The 20,975-nt window shown below is 35.7% G+C and overlaps 1 protein-coding gene across 1 annotated transcript; it reads left to right on the top strand.

Annotated features, from left to right (window-relative positions):
• Positions 1-243: 243 nt before the first annotated feature.
• Positions 244-2,406, top strand: LOC103934752 (peroxidase 73). The gene is made up of 4 exons (XM_009344500.3): positions 244-492; positions 616-816; positions 1,107-1,272; positions 1,730-2,406. Exons 1-4 carry the CDS (start codon positions 277-279, stop codon positions 2,122-2,124), a joined length of 978 nt encoding a protein of 325 aa, XP_009342775.2. The 5' UTR covers positions 244-276; the 3' UTR covers positions 2,125-2,406.
• The last annotated feature ends 18,569 nt before the right edge of the window (positions 2,407-20,975 follow it).

The following is a 20,975-nucleotide window of genomic DNA, read 5'->3' as shown; positions in this document are numbered from 1 at the left end:
TGACAGGCCCCAAATCAATGTCTCTTTCGAACACACGATAACTAGTCTACGTTCAAATGCATTTGCTTTAATATGAACCTACTTGTCTATATTAAAAAAAAGTAAAGATTCCTCAATCCAACTGGCCCATATAGACTTAAGCGCCCTCTTCTTTTTATATATTCCTCCACCCTACCATTCAAAATCTCAGTCTGCTTCTTCTTCTCTCTCTCTCTCTCTCTCTCTCTCTCTCTCTCTCTTCATATCTGTGTTCTGAAAAAATAAATTTTTTGTCGAATGGGTCGATTTCATCTTATTCTAGTATGGTCACTTTGCGTCGGTCTGTGTCTACTCCTTTGTCCCACATCGGCGCAGCTCAAAACAAACTACTATGCCAATATCTGCCCCAACGTTGAAAGCATTGTCAAAGATGCTGTCACTAAGAAATTCCAGCAAACATTCGTCACGGTTCCGGGAACGCTCCGTCTCTTTTTCCACGATTGCTTTGTCGAGGTAATCACTTAAACGCTATCTAAACCCTAAATTGTAGAAATTATAACAAGTTTCCTACACGGGTTTCCAAATTTCGATCAAAATCTTAGCCTTGTTTTGTTGTGTTGTGAAATCAATGTATAGGGATGTGATGCTTCTGTTATAGTTGCTTCCACTGCAAACAACAAGGCAGAAAAGGACAATCCAGATAATCTGTCATTAGCCGGAGATGGGTTTGATACGGTGATCAAAGCGAAAGCAGCCGTTGATGCAGTTCCTCAATGCAAAAACAAAGTCTCTTGTGCTGATATTCTTGCCTTGGCCACCAGAGATGTTATTGGTTTGGTAATTTGTTATCACAAGAACTTTGTTTTAATTGATTTTTTTTTCTCTATAAAAAAATATTTTTTTTGCTTTTTGATATTGGAAATTTTCGTTTGTCGCTAGATTATGAATTGAAATCATGACCTGATCAATCAGGTTAACGTTTATCAGAATGTATGGTTTAAATTTAAAGTCCGACAATATAAAGGGCATTGCTCTATTATTATTTTGCCATGCAGGGTAGTTGTGATAACTACTTACATTTTTATTACGGTAATGTTAATTACAATCAAATGTGTTTAACTCTGCAGTCTGGGGGACCTTCATATTCTGTTGAGTTGGGAAGATTGGATGGACTAAGCTCAACTTCTACAAGTGTAAATGGGAAGCTACCCAAGTCAACCTTCAATTTGAACCAGCTCAATTCCCTGTTTGCTTCCCATGGGTTGTCCCAAGCTGACATGGTTGCTCTTTCAGGTAAGACGTGTTTTATGCTCTCGTCAATGGGACACATCATACACTAAAACCTAAGACCTATGCTAGTGAAAGTCTGTCTACTTACTTTGATAGCTAACAATCATCCGCATGAATTAACGTTCTTAATTAGCCTTTTTTTCTAAACATACACAATACTTGCAATATTTAGAATTTAATTGCTAGTTTTTAGATGATTTAAAGTGCTTTTAAAATTTTTATTATCTTTCAAGAAACATTGTTTTCAACTCAAAAAAATATATCATCGAAATAGATAATGTGTATTGATATTAGAGAATCATACTTTGTGATTCTTGAATAAGTATTTCATCAATTATTCTTCGTCAAACTTTGTTGGAAAACAATCGATCATATCCTCGTATTGATTTGCTACTAAGCGGCATTATGGTTCCTTGACATGCACTAATTAAAGGCACTAATAACTGTGTTTAATTTGCAGGGGCACACACCCTTGGGTTCTCTCATTGCAACCAGTTCTCAAATCGGATTTACAGTAACCCAGTGGACCCCACGCTGAACAAAACGTACGCAACGGAGCTTCAACAAATGTGTCCCAAAAATGTAGACCCCGACATAGCCATCAACATGGACCCAACCACGCCCAGGACGTTTGACAATGTATACTTTCAGAATCTTGTGGAAGGGAAAGGATTATTTACTTCGGACCAGGTCCTTTTTACGGACAGCAGATCCCAGCCCACGGTAAGAAATTGGGCCAAAAACAAGGCGGCTTTTAACCAGGCCTTTATTACCGCTATGACCAAGCTGGGCCGTGTCGGAGTGAAGACCGGCAAGAACGGTAATATTCGTCGAGATTGCAGTGTTTTTAATTGAGAGGGAAAAAATGGAAATTGGTTAAACTGAATGTTGATCAAATTCAGCTTCAGTTCATCTGTTTTCTTCATCAGGAAAAAAAAAAAAAAAATGGATCGGAAATAAACAAAGAGAGAGGAAAATGAAGAAGTTAAAAAAATAGGAGAGATTTGACTCTTACAATAAGGTTTGTAACTCCAATAATCTAGATTCAGCTGGTTCTATGTGAAATAATCGATAGGATGACATTGTGTCAAATATCCTAAGTGCAACAACATGATGGCCCAATTCATTTTTCTTTTTCTAATTATTTTGTTTCTTTTCATTGCACCTTGAAATAAATTAGTGAGAGTTTAAAGAAACAGATGTTATACTTTTTATCAGACAGCAACCACAATAATACTTCGGTGCACCTAAACTCACAGATTTGTAATCATACCCTAAATTTGGATCGGAGAAGCTTATCGAATGCTCTATTATCATCCTTTTTTTATTTCCTTTTACTTCTTTAGTATCCACCATTGGTTGTTTAAAAAATGGTGCTAAGCAAGCATAGTAAATGAGTTAAGCCGAACCAAATCAACTGTCACAGCTTTGTATGCGTGTGTACCCGGTTTTGCATGCTCGACCCATATGTCTGGAGGCGCTAGATTAAAAGATCAAGATGATTTTGTTTGGGCCTGAAAAATTTTGGTTTCAGCCGAGCTATTAGAAGTCAGCCTAAAAAAAAAAAGGTTGTGAGTCTCAACCTAGTAATGCATTGTTGGTGACATGGCCGAGTCCTAGGCAAAGTAGGCTTGTTTGAGGATCAGGATTGACTTTTGATGATATTTGACTTAGATACTTGAGGATCCGGATTGGATTTTGGATGAAAAGGTCATGATTGGTTTCTAGATTAAATGGGAATTGATGTTGGAGCAATATTATAAAATATGAAAATAACAATATAGTTTCAATGATAATAATCATAAAGAAATTCATAACATCAATTATACATGAGATTAATATAAACAACTAAAGAGAATGTTAGAAAAACTGACAAACTTGGAGATTGAGGCTTGCATTAATGCAATGTCCTAAAGACAGAATTTCGCCCATACTCTTGTGCTTGTAGTTCGATAGGCGTCCGTCTCCCAGGATTCAACAATCTATAATCCGAAGTCAAAGCACTTCAATCTTCGGACTCTAACGAACTTTATATATTCCTTACTCTCCAGACACGACTCGGAATTTGACACACGAAGCATGAGAGAAACAAAGTGGGGAAACCCTATTTCTCAAGAGTAAAAATTAACTCTAATTTTCTCTATTTAATACCAATGGTTTTATGGGTTTATATAGAATCCAATTTCTACTTATCAAAGAGATGTAACTTTTCATCTATAAGTATACATCACTTATCAAGGAAATACAACTAAACAACATAACCCTTCCAAGAAATTGGTTAACAATATTTTTCATTCAATTATTAAAATTATATATTATAATATATAATATATAATTTCCAACAATCCCCCACATGAATGAAAAATTAGGAAGAATTTGAGAGTACAGGCGGACAAGAGATGCATCGGGAGAGGTGTCTTTTGGACTTGAACCTACCCTAGTGAATACTTATCGGATTTACTTGGTGACGCAGTGAATATAGAATCTTGGACTGTTCACCACAGTAGTAAACCGAAACAATAAGCAACACACACCACTAATCCTAATATATTCCGATTCATACGGTTGTGTTCATTTTGGTCCTGAACAAATCACGGATTCATGAAAGCTTTAGAGAATTTAACCATCTCATACTCATAGAAGCGACTCACTTCTACTCTCACATAGGTGACCACTGATTAAGAATAGTTTACTTCATTCCTCTTATTTATAAGATATCACTGTCATTAAGTATAAATATACATCCTAAAACTTTTGCAGACAACACACTTCTTCTACCATAGGAATGAGGTATACAGTGTGTTAACTTCTTTGAACCATGCCCAACCAGTTTGCCTATTAAACTTAGACCATGGGATCTCCAATCAACTAAGTTAGGTTTCCGCTCGACTGATTCATTAGTTGTGTTGGCTTTAGCCACATTCCCCTCGATGTTCAACTTACTCTCTAGTCAAACCTTTAATAATTGGTATCACTAAGGTTGACTCTTCTTATGGTGTGCACTTTCATATTATGAAATTATATTTCATACGAGAGTAGTTGTTTGACATTGTTTGAAATGTCAAGTCTTCAAACTTTATATTAGGACTTAATTACTAAGTAATTTACTAACGATAAGCACTTGGGTAAACTCCCCCACATTTAAGGTATTTATAAGAAGATCTCTAAGCTTGCCATACCTTAAACAATTACTCATTACAAGAGATGACATCTTAAATGTCATTCAATTAGCAAACGACTTTTAACCAACCCCTACAATTCTTTCATAATTGTAGTTTCTTTTAATGCTATCATTAAATCGATCACATTTTCCACTTCAAGAGGTAAGGAACAACAAAGATAGGCTCAATCTATCCTTTTAGGCCTTCATGCCTCACTAGAAATTATGACAAAATCACTTCTTTGCTTTTATTCTTTCCTTCCTGTTACTAACAAGCATGACCCAAGGGCCATGTCCATTCATACGCTTACCTAATAAGCATCATTACGTCGAATTCAAATCTGCAAAATGTCTTTCACATTTTCAGTATGATCTTGTCCTTTCTAAAAGACCCCCACACTTTCATGATTATTTCTTTATATTAATATCACTTTAAATGACACTCAATATCATCTTGGGTCTCTTGTAATTTATAAATGTGTATCACTTCGAAGAAAGCATATAAATGATTTTGCAACATTATTATCACTATATGATAATACATCCAGTCAGTATGTAAAAGTTTACATACCAGCCCATGAACACATTTGAATATGTCAATGACTAGTTAGGAAGGTCCTACCCTTTCACTGTCAAAAGCAGCACTTCAAATGGCATGTTTTTTCTTTGAATCTCAAATGGCAAATTTCAATTTTCAATTCCGCCACATTACAAAACCATCCTTTAGTTAAATAGTTGCATCTTTCTGCGACTTAACCGCCACATGGTTCAATATAAGTCTTGGACCTTGACCCCATAATTAAATAAGCATCTTTCGACGTTGATAGATAACTCATCTAAAATGAGTTCAGTTTATCAGTTTATTTTTGTTGCTTCTCAAAGCCAAATTCATCCACTTTCTGGGTTCTTATCATGACTGAACATGACTAAAGATTAAACCCAATTTTGCATATACACACATATGCCTGAGTAATTGTTCAATGTCCTTCATATGTATTCCATTCTTTCCATGAATAAATATGAATAATCTGCACTTATCTTATATTCTATGATACCATGGAAGTTGGATTCATATCTTTTACTGGAGTTTTCCAAACTGTTTCAATACAAATTTAAAACAACCCCATTTTATTTGGGTAGTCACTCTTCATCAAGAGCTTTCGCTGACATCTTTATGAATATAAGCGTTTTCTCAACAAAACCCGATTAATCATCCTCGTACCCAATCAAATATTGATTTCAATTGTCCCAAGAAAGAACATTATTGCCCTTTTAGATTTGAAAATAATGCAAATTTTTTAATCAAGCCATTTCAATTAGCCTTAACCGTCACCTCCTTTCTAATAGAAAAGTCAATGCCAAACATACTTGCCAGATATTCATGAATGATGCAATTGAATCATGAGAATCGCATATGTGAAACAAAAGATTCATGATTGCAGTGTAACATATATTATCAATATATCCATGTTTTCTCTGAAAGAAACGCTTTGGGCATCAGCCTATATGACAATTCAAATTTTAACATGGTGGTAAATGGCCAGAGACATCAATACCCTATCACTGTCATATGTAGAAATATCTATTTATTAATTTTCTTATAATCTCATACGCATGGCAGATTCATTTTAGTGAGAATAACCAGGCCAAGAAGGCATATATGCTGTAACATACATATGCAGACAATGAAAGCACACATATAACTGCTAGATGAAAATCGAAAAACATCTTCCAGTATATACACAATGCAATTACCACTAGTGTGGCAACATACAAACATTATTGTATATATCAAGCACATCAAATAAACTAATACACATCAATATACACATAAAATCCAGCCCCATAAATTTTCCAAAGCAAAATCAGAGTTTCTTCTACTTAGCGTTTAGGGCTATGTTCAATGTTATTGATTTTAACTTCTTCTATTATGTACTCAGACTCATACTCTCTAATATTCCACGAGAAAATTCTGTCTTTAGATTGTTGGAGCAATATTAGAAAATATGAAAAATAACAATATAATTCCAATGATAATAATTATAAAGAAATTCACAACATCAATTATACATGAGATTAATGTAAACAACTAAAGAGAATGTTAGAAAAACTGACAAACTTGGAGATTGAGGCTTGTAGTTCAGGATTCAACAATCTATAATCCGAAGTCAAAGAACTTCAATTTTTGGACTCTGGCGAACTTTATATATTCCGTACTCTCAAGACACATATTGGAATTTGACACACGAAGCATGAGAGAAACAAAGTAGGGAAACCCTATTTCTCAAGAGTAAAAATTAACTCTAATTTTCTCTATTTAATACCAATGGTTTCATGGGTTTATATAGAATCCAATTTCTACTTATCAAAGAGATGTAACTTTTCATCTTTAAGTATACATCACTTATCAAGGGAATACAACTAAACAACATAACTTTTCTAAGAAATTGATTAACAATATTTTTCATTCAATTATTAAAATTATATACTATAATATATAATATATAATTTCCAACAATTAGTTGCATAATCAGTCTAGGCTCATAATCTTAGTTTGTGTCGAAGAAGGCGAGACTCGACGGTGATACGGTTTTAGTCAAGGATAATTTTGACATACCGAGATAACAAGCTGAGGAGTTAGAGTATCAGAATTCTATGACTCGGCAGGTTTAGGCCTTAAGTACTTTCCAACAAGCGAAGGTAAACGTTTAAACATAATAAAGCCAACATTAATGGCTTAATCATATTTAAAGGTGGCAATGTTTGGATTGAAAATATGTATTGGGGCCTAACCAAGACCCAACCCATTCGTTCCCATGTAAAACACTAATAGGCATTTAAAGCATAAGAAACAATGCACCAGCCTAACCAAGTTCAAAAGTACTTTACACATAGCAACAGAGTCGGTGAACAAACCTTTCACACTAATAGGGAAAGAGATCCTCTTTGGATCTTTCCCTACAAGGTCCAAGGATAAAGTGATCCGAGCCTTTAAAATTTGATACAACGGCTAAAAATAGAGAAGTTAGTAAAAACTTTTAAAAGCTATAATAATTTTTGGCCATTAGATCAAATTTTAAAGGCCCAGATCACTTGATCCTTGGACTTTGGAGGGAAAAATATGGAGATGATCTCTTTTCCACTAATAGAACACTTCAGTTGATTTAAACAAAGGAAAACTACTTTCTGGGGGCAGTTTGGGTATTCTGGAGGAAAGAAAGCCCAGGTTGAAGGATAATATCTTCTTCTTTGACCGCTCTCACGTCGCCAACTTGACTCAGGGAGGATTAATTTGAATAAGGCATCAACTCAAAGTCGGCTTTTCTCTATAAAAAACAGACATAAAAACTGAAGACTAGGACACTTAAATCAAACAACCTAAAAACAACTTTGCTCTCTTTCCAGTCTACTTTCTTACAAGTCCCTTTCATATATTTAGCACCTTCGTGTTTCCTTACATTTATCTTTAAAGCTCTGCTACTTTACATGCAGTATTTATTTTCCTATTTTCAACTTCATTTTGAAGCACATCTTTTAGTGTCAAGAACTTGGCCGAATGGCTTGCAAACTTGCCTGAATAAGTTTAAACTTGCTCGAATGCTTGTGTTTTATATTTCCCTTTACCTTATTGTCTTGTACCTTTAGTTACTATTATTTTGTTCAAGTTATTTCTCTGTCGTAAGTATTTAACAAGCACCTAACTTAATTTGACAAGTATTTACCTTCCATTACTTTCAGTCCTTTCCTTCTTTTTTTTTCTTTTTTTTTTTTTTTTTTTATCTAACATATATTCCTTTCTGCCTTTACATTTACAGGAGAGTTGCAAGCAAAGTTTGACCTAATTCTGATCATATATCTTGTATTTCCGGTTACCAAATACGATTTCAAATATCAACTTCTCCCATAATGATATCTATCTACCTAGTATCATTATAATATCAGCCAATTTCATTCTTTTAATTAACTGTGGAAAAATTTGCAAATTATAAAACCTAACGGGCGGATTTTCCATCTCCAAGGAAAACCAATATGATCCCCTATGAGAAAAATGTCCCGATCCTCCCTTTTGGGCTTCAACTCTCACATAAATCGATATTCACAATGGTAGGATACCGTTGGTATGGAATTGGGTTAGCAAGTTATAAGGGAGTTACAACTAACAGGAAAATTGTTGCATGAAATTAGTATATAAGGTGATAGAAGCAGCTTATGCTTTTCAATGTTTTTTACTTCAATACAGCCATTAGACTTTTGATACAAGTAGTACTAATGGAAGAAGAAAACAGAATTTAAAATCTCAAATGCATAAGTAAATATTCTTCACTCTTTAAGCTACAAACTCATTACAACTGTAAAACTTCTTAATGAATAAAAATGTTTTCACCCTTAACCTACAAACTCCTTACGACTATAAAACTTATTAACGAATAACTTTGAAACTTATGTTAATGGACAACCATGAATCAATTAACAAGAAGGGCTTCCTAATAAGGATTTTTGGGTGTTAAAAACAACGTTTATTTTTTTACCTGAGCTCCCATACTTCATAGTCTCCCCTCATACAATACAAGGAAGATATATAGCTATAACTAAAGAGTTTACCGACAATGGGATAATGGGTGTTCATTATTGACATGTTAAGATGGGGCACTTCCATCATCAGTGTTAGTGTGTACAAAGTTGCAACCCAACTTAAACCTTAATCCCTAAACCACAACACAGAAAGCTACCACTTCCAGGAAATCAGTTCAGGCACTTGATATGTATAACATTAGAGATATTTGTCAGCTTGCCCGCTGAACTTGTACAAAGCTACCAATTACCCTCCTGAACTTTAATTTTAGCCGTTGACCCTCCTGAACTTTTATAATTAGCTAATTTATCCTCTAAACTTTAACTTTAGCCGCGCACCCCCTAAAATTTTATAAATAGCCAATTTTGCCCCTAGCTTTAGATATTAAAATTTTCCATCCAATTTTCCATTCTTTTTGTGTGACAACCCGTCCTAAATTTTATTATTTTATAAATTTTATAATGTGAATTTACAAAAATGCCCTAGAGGCGAAGGTTTTGACTTTCATAGATCAACGGGTTGTGAGACGTACTAAATATTCTTTTAGTATATTCCTGAAGTACTCGACGATATGAACGAGTAAGCGCAAGCAGAAGTGAATTTGGAATTAAGAACCAAAAGTATTTTGAAGAAATAATTATTCTATTTATATTATTTTAATGTATGCAAAAAAAAAGAGGATAGTGGGTGTGTAAGTGAGTGTGTGCGTGTGTGTGAGAGGAAAAAACAGGGAAGAGAGCAAAGAGGAAGGAAAAAAAAAAGGGGACGGACTGCCTAATGGCAGCAAAGGAGAGGAGAAAGTGGAGAGTTGCAGGAGGGAAATGAGGAAGATGGGAGGAGGACCAATCAGAAAAGGAAGAAAGGAGGGAAGAGGAGAGGAAGGGAGAAGCAGGGGATCGGGACCCGGTTCTTGGTGACCCGACCCAATCGACGCCACACACACATTTTCGACGGATTTTCACCCCGTTTTCCGGTGAATTACACCAAATTACCACTTGGAAACCCCTCTATAACCTTCCCTCTTCCAATTATACCCCAGAAATCATAGATTTTAGCATGGAAATTCAGGAAACATCGCACCGGTGGGTACGGCGGGTCTTGTGTCGATTCTCCCATTTCTGAAACAATTTCTTCCAATTAACACCACAAATAGACTCCCCTCAACCTCAGGAACAAAGCCCAAACACTTGTGGAGGCATCGGAGTGAGCATGGAGGTCGAATCGAAGCACACCCTCTTTAGGGTTTCCGGCGGAATATTGTAAAATTGAGGTGTTTCTCGGAAAAATTAGACTTGTCCACAAGTATAAAGTTTACTCTACTCATTGATACCTACAATTTTGTAAATTTTGGTAATTTTTGGAAATAGTGAAATTTTCCGACGAGTGGGGACGACCGACCGCCACCAGCGGCGACGCATGGTCAGTGGGCCACCAATGCTATTTTTAGGCTATATTAAATGTCTTGAATTCATTTTTGATATTTGAATGATGTAGGTTGATCATTGGAACCTAAATTCGGTACGATATGTTAATAGGTATTTATATGAATCGATGATCCGACTGTTGGATTGTCACCAAACTTTAATATGTTATAGTACGTAACATTTGAGCATCATGGAAACTTATGGATTGGAAATTTGATATGCGGATCTTCCCAAATTGGATTTGTAAGTTTATAAAGTAAATGTTAATCGCCACTTGATTTTGGGCAATTGGCGAAGATCCGACCGTTGGATCGTAATGAAATTTTGGTATGTTATTCTAGAAGCATAATGTGAATCTTTGGAAGTCGTGGATTGGAAATCTGATATGTGAATCTGCCGGATCGACGGTTAACTTTTGGTCAATAAGCCTCAAACTATTTTAGAATGTCTTTGAGGATGTGTTTTATGTGAATTACATATTCTATTAATAAGAGTTCTGATATATGATTCAATAATTGTTCTAGGTGCCAATCATTCGGGACACCTCGATACATGTGCTAGAGAATCATAGCGTTGACTCCAGGTGAGTGGGTCTTTTCCTTTTATCATAGGCATATACTTAATAGTTCCATAAACGCTTTTAAATTGATTTATGCATGTCACCTACAATTAATGGATGTGAACTACGAATGGCTTGATCCCTGTTTAGGGTACATAGGCAGTCTAACAAGACGTTAGATGCAGCCATACAATAAACGAGACTAAAGAATTGAGACAATAGCCTTGTTTAAGGAATTGAATAGTGTGAAGGAGTTTGGTAGAAAATGCAAGATATAACCTTTGGTTTTGGTAGTTAAGTGTTGGTCATAAATTAAGATGTAAAGAATCAAGAAATTGAAGTAAGGAAAGGTAAGTAATGATAATTAATCTAACTAGTGTCTAATTAGACTTATCATCATTGATTACTCTCAAAAGTAAATAGTTTGGGAGTGAGATGCTACAGTTTATGCATGTCATGCCATTTGTATATATGTTTATATATCTGGAAGTATGATATAGTTGAATTTCAGATTTACATCATGGCATATTCATGTGTGTATTACCTGAACCTAACCATTGTGAATGCTCTGAAGTGCTAAATGATGCTGCGGACGCCAGGTAAGCTTCAAGTGAGTACATGTTGATGATAGTGGTGGTAGTGAGTATGATTGTGTTGAGATATATTATAGCTCATAAACCTGCACCCTGGTGTTAGTGCTCCCGCCCTTGGCCAGGGCACAGTCCTTCATGTGATGTTCACCTCCCGCACCTTATGCTCACCTTGGATCCAAGCTAGGTGCACAGTCTTGTCGTACAGACCACTTTAGGTGGTTTCGATTCTTAGGTGACCCGAGATTATTCGCCCAATCTTCACGTGATCGTAGCACTTGAGCGTACTTATTTACACCCAATCATGTCGTACAAACCACTTTGGTGGTTCCGACTCGTGTGCAGGTATACTTATTAAGCTATTGGCTAGCATGTTATTGAGTTATTGGCTAGCATGATTGATGAGATATGTGATGAGATATGTGATGAGATATGGATAAGTCGTACAGGTCACTATAGGTGACTCCGACTTATATGCTAGCCATGATTGATGAGATATGGATAAGTTATATAGGTCACTATAGGTGACTCTGACTTATATGCTAGCCATGATTGTTGAGATATGGATAAGTCGTACAGGTCACTATAGGTGACTCCGACTTATATGCTAGCATTGATTGATGTGATATATGTGTATAGTTGTACAGGTCACCATAAGTGATTCTGACTTGCATGCTGGTACCGTTTATTAAGCACGTGATTATTTATATTGCTAATGAGATGCTAGATAGTGGTATACTTCTGGGTTTACTTTTAGTACACTTTTGATTTCATACTTTAACGTAGTATGATTTGTTGGAAACTATACATGTTTTACGGCGAGGTGTTACTATCTTTGATAATAGAAATGATTTTGAAAATCTTTGTTTCGACCACTCACGTTTTCTATTGTTGCACCTCTCCAGGTTCTAATAACAAGTTCTGTATCAACGAGGACTTATGGCACTCCCGATTCAGGTGGCTCCTTATGGCAGTATAATCATTATCTTACCTTACTGTGCTTATTTATGCTCTGTATCACGCATGAAATGGGTCCATACCCACTCGCCGCGTATTTGTGTATATAGGCACTTTTAAGCTTAAATTTATTCATTTTTTTTTACACATTATCACCTTCTATGGCTTCGTCACCTTCTAGGTGTCGACCAGCACAGCTCGACTTAGAATCCTAGTGGACTTTTTGGGTCGGGGTGTGTCATTTTGCCCCAATACAGTTGTCATGAGTTGTCCACGTGATCAAACTGGATGAAAATTATTAAAATATAGAGTCTGGAGGGGATTTGGATATTTATAAAAGGTCAAAGGGTAATCGGCTAAAATTGAAGTTCAAGGAGAAAATTGGCTAATTATAAAAGTTAAGGAGGGTAAACAGCTAAAATTAAAATTCGAGAAAATTTGACAGCTCTGTACAAGTTTAGTGGACAAATCGACAAATATGCCATTATATTCACCCCTTGTTTGTGCGGGTCCGTCTACTCGTGTTATGTCACTCTTGGCATCAACATAAAGAAAATATAGAGTCATTGGTGGCAACTTATAGAAAAGAACTTAACATAGATTTAACTCGTCTATGACACAATTCTTTGGTAAGAAACTCGATTTACTTGTGGTGCAAGCAAACGTTCTAACAAACAACTACTTCGTAATCAATCTATTGGTCTAATCCAATAGTGGCATGCCTGAAAACAACAATCTCGTTTAAAAGAGCTTAAAGGATTGCTCAAGGCTTCCCCAAGACACCTTTAAACTAACATAGAGTTCGCACACTTGCAGGGAGAATTGTGGGCGCCAACATAATTTTGACATACCCGATGGGACCCTTTAGATTCACTTTGGATACCATTCGATTAGATCTAGTTGGTTGTAGAGTTTAAGTTATATGGTTTCAAATTAATGTCGAGGAGGATAAAGGTAGGAAATGTTGGTTGGCAATGAAGAACAATAACTCTCACTGCAGAGAGAAAACAAAATCTACAGTACTGTTAGTTCATACATTTTTGTAGTCGGACTCACATTGTAAGGTTGCGATCAGTATATTTTTCTTTATTTCATCAACTGAAACCAATCATAATTTGGTTGAATCTTTTCAAATTCCATATATACTTAAAGCCTAACAATTAGTCCCCTGAAACTTGGACCAGCTTAAGAAACTACGACTAGTATATGAACAACATATATATGCACACACACACACAGATAAGTTAAAAAAGGCCAAATCGTATAAATGGTACTCGTGGTTAGAAGGTGCTTAGAAGATAACTCATGTGGTAAAAAATTAGAATTTAAACCCTGTGATGAACTCTATTAGGATTTATACCCAAAATTAATTTTTTTGTTGTTTCTCCATTAGTAGCCTATATGTGAGTGAGGCTAAGATGGTCATTTCATCTCTTTCCCTTTCATCCCTTCCATAGTATTTGCTTCAAAACAATCAAACACTAGCTATTTATCTTAGGAATTTGATAGATAAACATATATTGGGAGTTACCATGTGAATTAAAGAGCATTCATTTTTACCTTGTTGAGAAGAATTTCAAGTATAATTATGAGCAAAAATTGGGAAATTTGGAAATTTTGGATTCTGGGTACCATTTTTGGACGGATTTGATCTTGCCTATTTCAAAAAATTTGCCTTTGAATGATGGGTTATGGTTTGAAATCCATAATTCGACCAATACACAGTTGAAGGAAATTGTGATTTTGGAAATAGTAGCTTGCCCCTTGTTATTTCATTGGCTTCCAATGTCAATGGTTTAAAGGGCACATATTTTACAAGGGTGGGCAGGTATGTGTCATCAACTGGATAGGTGAAGTCCTCTTATGAGAACTCACAACTGATGTAATTCAAAAATTATATTACAGTAATACAATGGTCATGAGGAATGATTGTGCTTCTTCTAGAATAAGCAGTTCAATCAAAGAACAGGAAGCAACTACGAAAGGGACGAAATAATCATCTTAGCCTCACACGTGAGGCTCCCATGCAGTTACTAACAGAGGAATGACAAAAGTTTCAGTTTTGGGCATAAATCTTAACATACTTTACCACAAGAGTTTAGATCTAAATTTTTTACCACAAAGGCTATCTTTTGAACAACCTGCGACCATGGGGACCATTTATCCAATTTGGCTAAAAAAAAAGGGATTGCAAAGTTTCCCAAATGATAAATGGAAATGCAATACACAAATGGGTTATCTAGTTATTTACAAGTTAATGGTTATTTTCGATTTTCACCTTGTTGAAAACTGAAAACTAAAATCTTGTTTTGTAACTTCTTTCTGACACATCCAGACCTGGAATGTCCACCTGGACTCCAAATCGAGTTGTGCTTGCCGACACTAGGAAGGTGACAAAACCATAAAGTGTAGTGATGTGAAAAAAGTGAGTAAATTTAAACTTATAAGTGACTAAATGCAAGAGTACACATGTGAGCGGGATTGAACCCATTTCACACGTGATGTCAGAGCATAAGCATAGTATAGTAAAAGTGAAAGAAGAATTATACCATCAAAAGTATTCTCCTATAACAACATTTGCCAAGAATCCTCGTTAACACGAATGCTCCACCACTAAAACCTGGAGGGGCAAAAAACAAGGATGAGTGGGCCTAAAAATAAAGCTTTGTAAAAGATTTTCGAAAACGTAATAATCCCTTGCCGTAAAACAAGTATAGTTTCCTAAAATAGCATACTACGTATAGTATGAAAACACTTACCGTAAACAGTAAGATCACAAGAATGTAATAATTCACAATATTCAGCATATAAAACACATGAAAACCGGTAATCACAAGAACTCGAATAAACGAACATATAATATCGGGTGCTCATCGACATATGCTGACACACGAGATCATGCAGAGATATTCTAATATGAACATGACTAGGTGTAATATGATTTACACTCTAATACTACGATCATGTGAAGATTGGTGCTAAGCGCATCACATGAGTCCTAATTCCCTATAACAATCTAGGACTAGGCTGGCACCTACCATGGATCCAAGATGAGCGTATCGGTGTGATGTGAACATACAGATGAAGGTTAGCCCTGCCTTGGCTCGGGCGAGTACAAATGCCAGTTAAGAACACGATGAGCAGATAACGTAAATATGATCATGCAACAGTAAATTGATCATTCTAGTTAACATAATACTATTCATGGCCATAAATATAATTAAGGCATCCCGTAGGATTTATAATGATCTCATAATTCTCATCATTATGACTTTTCTCATAAATGTTAATTTAATTATGGCATCATATAGAAAATTTATTATTAAATATATATATATATATATATGGAAACTAAATAAATATATATACTACACAAAGGAAAAGACTCACTGGCAAATACTTGCAAGATCACATCTGTTTGAGCTAAGAAAGACGGAGCCTCTGATAGTAATCCCATCTAAGCATAATATTGGATCTCATTAGTAGAACTCAATTAAAATGTTTAAATTTTGAAAAACTAACGTCGGATTCAGAATCACGACATCGAAATACACTAAAAATGGTCCCAGGCAAATTTTTTAAAAAGTTAACGGGAAAGTCAACCGATCAACCAAAAAGTCAACTAAGCCGCCCAAGTGGTTAACTATGTTAAAACCTTGGAATTTCACTAAATGGATGCCAAAAATGAAATCAAGGCATCTATAAAGTCTAGTCTTAAGTGTTTGGCTTTCCTTGTCAAATATTGTATTTGTGTACCACATGGTCAATTTAGTTTTAGACTATATTCTTTGATTATGGGATGCTGCTACTATGATTAAACGTTCAAAGTCATGGTTCACCTCACTTCAAAAGGTTTGTTCATGCATGTGCATTTCATATCTTTATTTGTGTTTCATTCTGTCTAGTTTAATTGTCTAGTCGGTTTTGCACGTTGACTTCTAGCTATCTAGGCACAAAAATTAAGACAGCCCACAAGGGCTGACTGATACCTTTCTGTTGGTAGTCAGCTTCTGGTCGTTGATCTGCTTATATTTCTTTTGCAGTCCACATGTAATACCCTGAAGAAAAAAAAATTAAGTATATGAATTTGATATTCATAATTATGAATATGTGGGAAATATCGAAAATAAATCTATTTATGGTTATGAAAGTTTAATTGAGAAATTTTATAAGTTTGTTACCGGAAATTATTATAATTTACGTCATAAAATTTATCGATAAGTGAAAAAGATAAAAATGCCCCTAGTTGGTTTAACGTAATTATAAGAGGATGTATTTTATCCTCATATATATTTTATCATATCTCCTGATATTTTGGAATAGAGGATGACCCTACGAGCGTGTAGGCACAAACCGTTCGACAAACGAAGTTATAAAAAATGAGTTATTAACGTTTAAAATTAAGGACATTTTGGTAATTTTTCTTCAATCTAGAAGGCTCCAGATTTTATGGAACAATGAGTTGTGCCACGTTTGTGGCTGGAATGAGAAGGAGGAGAAAGCAGAGAAAGGAAGGAGAAGAAAGAGGAGAGGAACTAGGACCCTCTTCAACCCGCCGACACAACCCAACTCCATCTCTCTATTCCAACCACCGTTAACAATAGGGCCAGTGTCAAATTACTCCTCACTTCGAACCCAGTCAAGCCTTCACCTTAATTTCCCATGTGGATTACCATATTTGACAAATAAAGCCCGAGAAACACGAAAACTTGCTGAAACCCTAAAGCTGTCACATTTCTTTTCGACAATAATCACAGTGGCACACCACTAGGGCGTGGTAGCTCTTCCTTTCAGGAGTAAAACCCGAGAAGAATCTTAGTCATCAGACCTCCAACAAGGGAACGGCGAGGTTCTCTAATTTACGGCCACAAGGTCTTTTCAAGGCGGTTTCAAGCTACTTCCCGGTCGAATTTGACTTTGGCTCAGGTATGAACGTTGTTCCTCTCATTGAACTTTACTTACCTGTGAAGTTTGGTAATTTTTCGACTCCGTCAAAAAATTAGGTTTCTGTTCGTTGGAAACCACCACGTGCGGCGGCACGTGGCCAATCCACCGATGCTACCATTTTGTGCAAATTTTGATATTCTAAATACGAATTTTGTATCCATTTGATATGTTTGAATTATTAAAACTAATGTTGGATATTTCACTTATTTGAATATAATCATAAATGGATTAAACATGGATTGTGAACTACGATGGGCTTGATCCCTCCGAAGGGTACGTAGGCAGTCTAATAAGAAGTTAGATGCAGCTATAAAATAAAAAAAATTAAATTTTAGTGGAAATTCGTCAAAGAAAGAAATTTTAGAATGGTTATTAACATCTAGGGGTAACTATGACATTTTATAGCCTACCACTAAATGTAAATTCCAAAATAAATTGGCAGGGCAGGGCTTTACACCATAAGTGTCCTTAGGACAAGTTAATTGGTGAAAATTCTGATTTCCTTGGGTAATTTGTTCTCTAGGGTTTTAGTTTGAACCTAAGGGTTTAAAATTTATTTTAGAAAGAGATTGAGTGCCTTCAAAGCTTTAAGCTTGCCTCTTTTTCATTTATAGGACCCTAGTTGCCAAACCTTCTTCATGCATTAAAAACCCAATCATTGCATATTAGGGTTGCATTGTTTTAAGGTTTTTCATTAAGTTCTTGGTCTGGTTTTAAGCTTTAAATTCATTTTTAGTCCAAGCTTTTGGATTCAAGTTAGATTGTTCCTTCAATTGTTTGACTAGAGAATCTAACTGGTCGTTTGAATCCAGATTTTATATGCATATCATAACATCATATCATTTCGTGATTCAAGTTGATATCGGTGCCACAAGGTGAAGAGCTCAAGATGAGCTGCCACTTAGTGAAGACCGAATGAGTTCATCTCGTGTAAAGCAAGGTTGCACAAAGGTAAAACTGAAGGAAGATTTGTTAAAAACATGTTCATTTAAGCAACATCAATAGCATGCAATTAACAATTAAAGGCGGAATCATGCTTGTATGCACTTAAAACAAAACATTTACCCATGAAATTCAAAGCCTAGTAGATAGGTGAACCAAGACTCAACTCAAAACAAAGTGAGTTGAGAAATCAATACCTTTGTAGATTCCTCTTTGCATAAGCAAAGGCTAATCACCCAAAGAGAGGGCCTTCATTCCTTGCATCTTAGATCCATGGATTTGGATGGATGAAAAGGTTTCTCCAAGTTCCCAAAATTGAGAACCTCTAAGTCTCCACACCAAGGTATATTGTAGAAGAAAATGAGTGACCTTGAGGAAGTAAGATTGCTAGATGTTATCCTCAAGGTGGCCGGCCATTTCTAGAGAGAAAGGAGAGTTTGTGTTTCTCCAATTTCCCCAAAAACAACCCTTAATGAATTTTGGCTATTAAGTCACACTTATACCTTAATTCATTTGAGTGGCAAACTTGTAAATAAGTCAAAACCCACTATTTCTCTAACATGGCCGGCCTTAGGGATTTATTGGGCTATTTGGGCCCTTGTGAATCATTATTCATTAAGTTGTCATACAACTTAAGTCAATGGACTTGACGTTCGAAGCCCATTGGGCCTTAAGGTCCAAAACTATCCCGAGGTCTTTTAACGAACTTATTCGTTTGATTAATAATCATATTAATTAATCCTTGCCATAAATAATTAAACCATTTAATTATTCTTACTCATCTCCGTTCAATCTTCCATCTCTACCTTACACGGTGTACGATCCATTAGGTTCCTTTTAGCGAGGCAGTGGGCGATTCAAACTCTTTCAAATCGATTGTGAATTGAAACTTACTTTCAATTCTCCCGTTAGTGATAATACACTTTTAGGGCTTCCACAAACCATGGTTGACGCCTAGCAGCATGTCATGGTTACCCAAGCTAATCAGAAGAGGTGGAGAACCTATTCAGTTTTAGGATTACAAATGCAATACGGTCTTTCTCTAATACAATATTCTTGACCACATTGTTTGGTTTGATAGTTTATTCATGTCAACTATCCAATGTGAATCTTGTACTTATATGATTACCTTGAATGTGATCTGGAACGCATTCCAACATCTCATTCATACTCTGGCCAGAGATTCTAAATCATATCATAGAGTATTCTCCCTCAAACAGTTTGAAGGTTAGAGATCCCTTGTTGCGCATTCACTTGCCTCCATGGCTAAGTGGCTTAACCCCAACGATGCCTTGGACACCCTCCTGATGGAGTGACTTTGACATAATCAAAGATTAAGGACCTAACCACAAGACAACTGTGATGCCTCAGGTCAAAAGACTAATTTGCATTATCCCAACCATGAGTTCTCATGTGACATGAATATGAGAACTCTTCGTTGATCGTGTTCAGTGAACTCATTCTCTATTGAGCACCTACGTACTTGTCTTGATGTCACACACACCAATGACTCGAGACTAATCACTCTCCCTGAGAGAAGACATAGCACGTACTGATCTTAACGGACTGTCAATGCGCAATTGACAATCCTATGATCAAGAACGTTTAGGATGTGTCAACGAAAGAATGGTCTCATGAATCTAACTTCTTTAGATCGCATTCTTCCAATCACATATTCCTTGGACTTATCGTTTAAGCATATAACATTTATATGAGACGGCTCAAAAAATAATCTTTGCCCTTTACATTTAAACTACATTAGTTTGAAATGTCCGTAAAGTATCATCATATGATTGGTTTTAGGGCACATTTCCAACAATCTCCCACTTGCACTAGAGCCAATCAGCTTAGTCATCATTGATGATACCTCTTCTGTAATTCATTTCATAAATGGCTGAGTAGTAGGCTTAAACAATGGATATCTATATGTTATCCATAAAAGCAACCTTGAGAATAACGACGTCACCATTATACATGATTCTCAATCATGTGGTTCAGTCTCTCATTTGAGTTCGAACCTTGATGAGACCTTGATTCCCTGGCTTGAGCTATCGCCCCATTAGTGTCATACACTTTCTGGTTGGAACCGAATAAAGAGTTCATGAATGAACTTTCCCATCCAAACAACAATGTTGTAAGCTTCTATATGGCAATATATTTTGCATACATGATGGAACACATTAAAGTCATTTACTTTTAACGTTTCCACCCAAATATCTCTTTAGTCATAATAAAGAGATATCTTATTATCACTTCATTCATAATGAAGAGATATTCTATGATGGATTAGATTCATAATCTAATACATTTACGCTTCCATTACGTTACTCTAATTCTTCCTCATTCTTGAGGAATCCATCCTTAGTATTTCTTAAATACCTAAGGATTCACTTGACAGTTGCCATGGTTCTGATCCTGGGCTTGCACTGATATCATCTTGTACCGTTCTAGGTACGACTTATATCAATGTTTTCATACAATATGAAATACATAAATCACCTTTCTGCGTATGCATAAAGGATTCTATTTACGCATTATTTCTTTGGGAGTCAAA

The sequence above is a fragment of a genome, unplaced genomic scaffold (genome assembly GCF_019419815.1).
Source record: "Pyrus x bretschneideri cultivar Hongxiangsu unplaced genomic scaffold, Pyrus_bretschneideri_v1 Contig8, whole genome shotgun sequence".
In the NCBI taxonomy this organism is placed as follows: domain Eukaryota; kingdom Viridiplantae; phylum Streptophyta; class Magnoliopsida; order Rosales; family Rosaceae; genus Pyrus; species Pyrus x bretschneideri.
This window is presented reverse-complemented; position numbering and strand designations above follow the sequence as displayed.

Coding starts and splice junctions, on each gene's coding strand:
- LOC103934752 (XM_009344500.3), top strand. CDS start 277: ATGGGTCGATTTCATCTTATTCTAGTATGGTCACTTTGCGTCGGTCTG. Junction 493..615: donor TCCACGATTGCTTTGTCGAG/GTAATCACTTAA, acceptor ATCAATGTATAG/GGATGTGATGCTTCTGTTAT. Junction 817..1,106: donor CCAGAGATGTTATTGGTTTG/GTAATTTGTTAT, acceptor TTAACTCTGCAG/TCTGGGGGACCTTCATATTC.